Source organism: Notechis scutatus, chromosome 1 (genome assembly GCF_049901735.1).
Source record: "Notechis scutatus isolate UNSWTSFEM ecotype Mainland chromosome 1, rNotScu1.2, whole genome shotgun sequence".
In the NCBI taxonomy this organism is placed as follows: Eukaryota; Metazoa; Chordata; class Lepidosauria; order Squamata; family Elapidae; genus Notechis; species Notechis scutatus.
This window is the reverse complement of record NC_142009.1, coordinates 188,709,604-188,718,170: the sequence shown is the minus strand read 5'-3', so window position 1 is coordinate 188,718,170 and position 8,567 is coordinate 188,709,604. Positions and strand designations below refer to the sequence as shown.

The 8,567-nt window shown below is 35.8% G+C and overlaps 1 protein-coding gene across 7 annotated transcripts in view; it reads right to left on the bottom strand.

The window, feature by feature from the left end:
• Positions 1-2,623: 2,623 nt before the first annotated feature.
• The window catches only part of OLA1 (Obg like ATPase 1), a 95,503-nt gene continuing 89,559 nt past the window's right edge, over positions 2,624-8,567 (bottom strand). For all 7 annotated transcript variants that reach the window (XM_026677694.2, XM_087949700.1, XM_087949702.1 and 4 more), the window contains exons 10-11: positions 8,053-8,175; positions 2,624-2,775 (exon numbers count right to left, since the gene is read on the bottom strand). In XM_026677694.2, the coding sequence (XP_026533479.1) occupies positions 2,674-2,775; positions 8,053-8,175 (225 nt within the window). In that variant the 3' untranslated portion in view covers positions 2,624-2,673. The remainder of the gene's footprint in view (positions 2,776-8,052; positions 8,176-8,567) is intronic.

Sequence of the window (8,567 nt, the reverse complement as noted above, 5' to 3'; positions counted from 1 at the left end):
GTTTCCATGTTTGTTGATTATAGATATTCAGAGTTCATGCTATGCATTTGTACATGCGCTCCCTACCAGCTTATTTTTAGGACTGCATTTGACAGTGATTATTCTTCTCCTGCTTAACTGACAAAGCAAAGAAAGGAATGGGCACAGAGAGAGAGGCCAAGTGACAGATGGGATGGCAGAAAACTGAATGGCCTTTGACATCCTGAAACAGAAGGGAGAAGAGTCAGTGAAATATAATTAGCTATAAGCATCTAATATATTAATGTGGCTTCTCCAACTTCTACTGAATAAATATTCCTTCAAGTTCATATAAAATGAGACATTTAACAAGGAAGCTTTTGGCTTCTTAGGTAAGCTCCATGTATCAACATAGAACTTAATCAGAAGCTGCTAAAAGAATCTGTAGCATTAGGTTGCATCCATGTACTTTTAGGTCATAATCCAAAAAATATTTAGCAGAGCAGTCCACCCTTTTGACTCTCAATACCCATTTGCGTGTGTTATGGCCTCTTTGAGAAGATATGTCTTTTTTTTCCTGAAAAGACCACAGAAGCCAACTACAAACATTGCAAGAATCAGATTTTACTTTGTTGATACTTCACTTGTAGCAAAAGTATTGTTACTCTCTGTTGCATTGTAACTCCCCAGTTTGACGAACCCTGATCTAGAACAAGGGTGCACTCTTTTCCTGGGTGTAAAGAATATCCTCAGCCTTTCAGTGAAATGCCCCGGGTCATATTCCTCCTTCAACCCGGAAGCGGGCAGGAATTAAAATTAATGATATACCGGTAGTTAACATGTATTAACTCCTGATATATTTAATAATTTTCCCCTTCTTAAAAAAAAAAAAGTATAGCTCAGAAGCAACTTTGGAAAAGGAAAAGGTTCAGGGACCAACACTGGGGAAATGACATAAGATTCCTAATTGTAGGTTGTACACCGAAGAAGCAGATGTGCAGCTATTTAAATGTGAACCCTGAACTTAGTCATGCTTATTAAGGTAATATATGAAACCACACAAGAACACGATGAAAGCAAGGATGATAAGTAGAAAGCAAGGGTAGAGGAGGAGGACAAGGAAATTCAGTGAGTGGTATTAATGTAAACGTAGCCTCTTTTCTTTTTCTCATCTCAGTTTTCTTTTCGTTAGCTGAATATTTCGTTTTCTGTCTCTGCACTCTGCAGAGTGATGATGCTTTCTTTGAAAAGGAAAAGCATGATGGGGTTGTATGTTCTAAGGGTATGACAAGGACCACAACAGAGTTTAATTCAGAATTACACTACAGGTAGTCCTTGATTATGACCACAGTGGAGCCCAAGATTTCTGTTACTAAGTGAGACATGTGTTAAGTGAGTTTGGCCCCATTTTTATGACCTTTCTTGTCACAGTTAAGTGAATCACTGCAGTTGTTAAGTTAGTAACAGGAGATTTTGCAATTTTCTGACAAGCAGTTATTGGGGAAACCAGATTCACTCAACAACCGTGTTACTAACTTAAGAACTGCAGTGATTCCCTTAACAAAAGAGGTGAGAAAAGTTGTAAAATGGAGCAAACTCGCTTAAAAAAATTTTCTCACCAACGTAAATTTTGGGCTCAATGGTGGTCTTAAGTTGAGGACAACACATACAATAATGATCAAGAGGCTAAAGAGAATACATAACAGTCTATTCGCTAATTTGTTCTCCCACAATTCATCGAAAACTGCTCAGCTGTAGAATCTTGTTGGAAATATCGAATTCGTGGAAGTAACATGGCCTTTCTCTATTCAAGATTATTTTCAGTGTCTCTGTCAATGACCTGCAACCTTATTCTTGGAGGACAGCACAGTGCGTTAGAACCCTACAATTTACTTTTCAAGGAAAGTCACTTTCAGAATATTTTGTTCACGTATTCCAAGAATTGGATTCAAAAGCACAGCCTGCTTTCTCCCAAAGGTCACTTAAATCATAATTAATTTCTGTCAAGATTTTTAGTCAATATCCTACACAAACATAATTTCTTCTAGATTTCTAGTGAACTGCAGCCACAATCTCCAAATACATTAATAGTTTGCTAAGCCGTCCTAATCAACTGATTGCAAAAGAAGGCTTTCTCTTAAGATACAATTGTAGCTGCCCCACATCGCCACTTCCTGTATCATACACACGTCTTAAACTTCTGTAATCAGCATCCACCAGGTGCCGTATCGCATTCAGCACACCCCATTCAGTCAATACAGACATCCCCAAACACACAGAGGCTGGTTTTGTCAAATGTTTTATTGAGTGTAGACATCTGGAGTACTGTAAAACATGCATTATCTGTAGATTCAAAAAGGAGCAAGCCACATTGTCCTCACTGTCAAACATGTCAGGCTTGGCATATATGATGGAGATTAATGAAGTATCAAGAGAGTAATATGATCCTGGAAAGCTCCTGCAATTTGGAGTAGTCTTAATCACTTGAAATGCAGAGCTGTTCACATTTAAGTGAACTTGTACATTCATTGGAGGTGTCATGATTTAATTCAAAACAAACACCAGGGATTTGATATGGGGGGGAATTCTTTATTGTTAGAAATACACTTTGCATCTTTCCCGCCCCATCCCCACGATATCCCTTTCTAAATAAAAACTCATATGCTTTTTTTTAAGTAATAGAATTTAATTCTGAATAATGAACAGATTGAATAGTTATTTTTTCTTCGGCTGCTGAGGTGTGTTAAACTTAAAGAAGATAATATCTCCATCTTCAACGATGTAATTTCGGCCTTGTTGTCTGTATTTTCCAGCAGCCTAAGAGACACAGAAAAACAGATGATGGCATTAAAACTGTTTCTGTATAAAGAACCGATAATACTATTTTTAAGAACAGTTATGTGTTTTCAGTACAATTCATAAATGTTTGGTAACTTTAAACTTCTGGATCTGAGCAAATCGGATTGGTATAAATAAACACTATTTATTTACTCCTATGAAGTACAAGTAAATGGTAACCAGAATTCTGCACATCCATTACATTGATGGGTATGATTTAATATTAAAAGTACACATAGGGAAGAGATATTTTTGTAATCACCTCCCCCACATTTTTAAAACTTCCAAAATCTTACTGAATAAAAGAGCTGCCATACTTTTGCATTCCTAATATACTATGCTAGGCAGACTGCTCCAGTTTGGGGGTGCTGCAATTAGGAAGAACATTTAAGGAACTGCAGTATGTCACAAAAAGAAAATTTCAGAGGATAAGAGGCCTGGAAAGAAAAGCTTATGAAGAGTGATAGGAGGCATTGATTAGGTTTGGCCAAGAGAAGGCAAGATTCCATATTTTTAGGCATCTGAAGGCTTCATACAGACTACGAGCAGAAACATTCAAGGAATGAGACAAAACAATAGAGAATGGGTTTAAATTACAAGGAAGCAGATTTTGGTTGGTTGTTGAGGAAAATGTTCTAGCTGTTAATAGCTGTTCAGCAATGGAATAAACCACAATGGAAGTTGGTGATCACTTCGTTATGGGACAAATTTAAATAAAGGCTGGGTCTGTCTGAGATGCTGTACTAGTGGATTCCTGCAATGGACAGTGGGTTGCACTAACAGTCACTCAAATCCCTTCCAACATTTACATTTTATATTCTAAGACCCAATACTGTGAAGTATGAGAGTAAGAAAATTTAGAAAGTAGTTTTAGGAAGACCATTTATTTTTGTTCTGTTTCAATCAATGAAGCTCTATACAATCTAGTAACCATAAACACTCTTCATTTTCTAAATATGCATTTACGTCAATCACAGTAACTGGATTCAGAGAACTACAGTAGAAACTACGAGAGAAAATGGCTGTCTTCTGTTCTGTAATGGACTTGTAAATGTGACTGTACAGTACACACACACACACACACACAGACAAAACCAGAAAAAAATGCTGTATTATATACTGCAAATGCCAGGGAGCTATAAAAGGATTCTGAGAATTAGCTTGTCTATGTTACATAAATGGAAGATCGCCTGTAGATATCATGTAACTTTTGTCATAAAATCTTTTTTTTCACTGTTTGAAATAGCCTGTCATATAGTAATAATGTATATCTTTGATACTTCACAATCCAAGGCAGAAAAGTAAAATATACTGGTTAAAACCACTCTCTTAGCCTCACCTAAACAGTACGGCATCCAAATGAAGCAAATGATCATTATGTTTACTCAAATTTCTAGTGCTCAAAACAACTGAATGAACAGCAAGAACCAGAAAATGAAAAATGACAGGAAAACTGTTATAAGTAGATGTAAGCAAGACTGCCAAAAAGTCATGTGAGCACTTAATATTTCTGTCAAGTACAGGGCAGATTTAAGGAAAGAAAAACAGAATATATATTTCAGCGTAATGCATTTAGAGAAGTGCAAATGGGCCTTAGTTTTTATGTTCTTCACGACCATTCAAAAAGAATGGGATGTCACATGAATAAATCACACCATTCAGAAAAATATATTCATTATTTCCTAGAAGTTAATTTGTTATATAGGATTGACAGATCTGCTCTGCATGACCAGCTTCAGAGAAAACAGGAACTGGGCTGATTCAGATAAGGTTGGAATGCAAGGCTGTGTAATTAACTAATTTTTAAAATTATTATTATTATTAAGGTTGTGTTCACTTGGAAATGATTTATAAGAAGCACTTCAATCAAGAATTAAGTGCAGATACAGCACCTCTCTGCTATTCATTGAGGTACCCAACTTTTTAAAAAGTTTTTTTCTACATAAATGCTGCTGTTTTGAGCAGTCAGTTAGCTCACTGACATTAAACTCTTAAAGCAGCCACAACTTTTTCAGGCTTGTGTAAAGGCCAAAAAAGGTAAAATTACTTTAAGGAGTAGCAGGGCGTTCATACAACTTCTGAAGCACTCCTTTCAAATCATTTGTGGAATTATGTACAGCCCTATTCTCTTTAAAAAAAAAAGGAACAGTAAGATGGCAACAAACATCTACAATTCTATTTTCAAAGGCATTTTTAAGATAATTTATGGGAAAAACATTGATTATGCAGTTTATTAAGAAGCCAGGACAGATGTGGTATTACTAACATTCAGAGTGTATTTTTAACAACAGTGCCTTTACCATACCAGCTCTTTCCCATACAATGGTGAAATGTATTATGAGAACAATCTGACACGTTCTCACATTGTATCTTGAGTGCACATTAAGCTTCACTGGATTTCTTTTCATTTATATAATTAAATCAAAATGATTGCAATATTGCAATGTAACTGTTAACGTGTATGCTTTCCAGAATGTGTTTAATGCTCATATTTTCTGCCACTTTAGTGTTACAATTTGGTATAGCACCCTTGGGGAGTTCCTTGAATGCTTCACCCAAGGCTTTTGGGTTTCTTATGAATTTTCAAGATTGTGTCACTTCTTTCTTTAGCACGTTCATTGACTTCCTTTTCCCTACTTCATTTCTGACCTCATTTGCATTTCAAACCATAGGATGTTTAAAATGGACCATCATCTCAACTTTCTGAGATGGCAGACAGTGGGAAAAGGTAGCTAGTCTGGATGAAGTAAGACCTTTTCACAAGTAGCCCAGAGAAGGAGGTAATATATTCATGGCGATCCATGCTCTACGATGCCAATCATTTTCTTCTTTTATATACGGTTAAAAGGAGGGGGCAAGAGAAAGGAACAACTGCTGCCATCTTTGACAATGTAGTACTCTTCCAAATTCTGGGTGGTGTAATCTCAATATGTCTGGCAGCTGAGGAAAGCTAAATTGGTGGAAGAAGAGAAGAGTAAAACAGAAAAGCAGCAGCCACCACCGGATTTTGTGGGCATCCAGCTTTGGAACTAAGTTGCTGGCCAGCAAATGGTATCATTTCTGTGGTAGAAAGGCTGGGTGATACTTGCTTAATGTGCTGCATTCTCAGAATAGTCTGTTTCATTCATTCAAAGTGGCCAAATGTATTGTTTCCACAAAGTGGGCATAATCACTTTTAATTAAATACATTCTGACATAGTACTACAATATTATGTATTTTAGCTACCAGTTCACAATTAATTAAAAGAGACTGTGTTCCTTTAAATTCCCTAGACGCCATTTAATCCATTTTCACTGCTATCAGAAACACTGGCTGGGAAAAAAAAAATCAATACCCATTTGTGAATCTTGAGTATGTATTAAACAAGACACGTCTAACCAGTTCATTTGCACTTGAAAGCAGCCATCTGTAGAAGCCAGCTTTGCCTAAGCAGATATGATTGCTAATAATGTGATATCCCCATAGACTACAAAGCCCACACAGAGCTATTCAGTGTATAGTTCACAGCACTGGCATTAAATTAGTTATGCTGTACTAGGGTTAAGACACATATAAAATAAACTTTAAAATTATCTGCTTTATAACACAGAGAGTAGTCAGCGCCAATAGCCCCTGCTGTCTCAACGAACCTGGAAATTCCAAAAAGTATAAACAAAAGAGTATAAACAAAAATAACCAGTGACTTATATTGCTTATGTTATTAACTGGTTCCAAGATACAGTCCATGCAATGTTTTGGCTTTTCTAACTTCATCATTGCTTAGAACTCTGCATTTTTATGAAAAATAAGTTGCTCTATTTTTACATATCGGCTCCAATATCGTAATATCCAGGTTGCACAACATGTCTAGGCATTACTCAAATCAAAGCTCCTAGAAATACAGTATATAAAATTTTGATTAGCACAATAGAGCTTTTACAGAATATTACAGATATTCATATCTCATTCAATGTCTGTTGTTGGTATTTTGTATGATTTGACAAATAAATGAGCTTTTTTGCCTAAAGAAAACAATACAATATTTCCATATGGTTATTGTTTATTTGTTTCTTCTTCCCAAGAAGGAATGCATGCCAGCACAAACCAACTAGGAGATTCTTCCCCCTCCTCCCTCTCCCTCTCTCTCACACACACCCCTCTTTGCACAGCACACTTCGTGGGGTTCAAACAGACCTATTAAAACCCTGCTGCTCAATACAATCTCCTTTAGCGATACAGCTGAGAATAACCTACATTTGAAATTGCATTATTGCATACTATATAAGCTATCAAGTAGGAGACAATAAGATACAATTTTGAAAAACCCTTTTAATGCATTTCGGCAGCATGCTCTGAATATTGGACTAGGTTAAATTTAACTCCCTTTTTTATTGTTACAATGCTATGAAACAAAAAGACAGCACAATGGCTAGCTAAGGACTGAATTCCTGCTTCTTCAGATTTCCAACACCCCAAAACAAGTTTCTTCGGAAAAGAGGAACCCCAATTTCAGTTCAGGCTATGAGATCCTTTCTTGCCAGATTTAATGCAAATCTAAATCTGACTGAGCTGGCTGACTGATCTAATCGCAACACAGGAAACTCTGTTGTAGGGCACATCTTTGGGCATCTAATCTGCCTCTGCCCTCTAGCGTTTAGAAATAAGATCAAACTCCCCATCTTCATTAAGTCAAAGCCCTCATCCATCTAGTAGAATAAAACCATTTCATTAATTTCTTCAAGCAATAATAATAAAACCACAACTCGATGATTACAGTCAGAAAATCCTGATACGGTTCTAACACAAGTATATGATTTTAATAGGAGACACGTTTTCTTAAATCTATAAATAGGTGAATAATTTTACAATTAAGTGTACAATAAAGCATTTTCTTCAAATATTTGCCATTTTGTTATGCCACACCCCCAAAGCAGCCTCATTTTTTAAAAAGAATGAATGGGTGCTAGGTGTTATATTTCTGAAATAATCTAAAAATGGCATATCGTTCTTTCATATAATTATCTTTAATCAGTATAGTCAGCAGTGCTAGACAGTACTACTCTGCCAACATAAAATTTTAATTTTGTGCTGGCTCATAATTGCTCACATTTGTATGATAATTGTTATACCTTAAAACAGCATTTTCTACTACATCTGTATTCTTTGCCAAAATGTAAAGCAACAATAGATTTGATCTCTATTATTAGAATCAGATGCACTTTCAATGAGTGAAGTCTTGAAATAAGAGGAGATTTGGAAAGGAAAGGAAAACTTACCTTGACAGCCACTTCTGAGCCTCCTTCTTTAAAATCTACAAATTTCATTACTTCAGCCATAATGAATCCCTTTTCAAAATCAGTGTGAATCTTTCCAGCTGCCTGAGGAGCCTTGGTCCCTTTCTGTCAAACCAAGACCAAATTAACTGTGTTTAGGAAAACTGATTGTACAACAGAGATGTCTATATTGTGCAATGTTTTCAATATCTTCTGAAACTTAGTTTCAAAAGGTCAAGGAACAAAATGATTAATTTTTAATACTGGTCATTGATGGACATTTCTACAAGAAATAAACAAGTATTAAAGAAAGTCTATTTTATTCCAACACATACCAACAACTGTATTGATTTTGCACAGTGTATTTGAACAGAAATCTAATCTTCACACTAAAAAGAAATAAGCAAACGCAATAACTTTTAAAACTGTACAGTTTTAGTCTTGGATAAAATTATTATAATTTCTCTGAAATTCAATAAAAATAACATGACCAACTATAAATCCCCCGAACAGGTGTG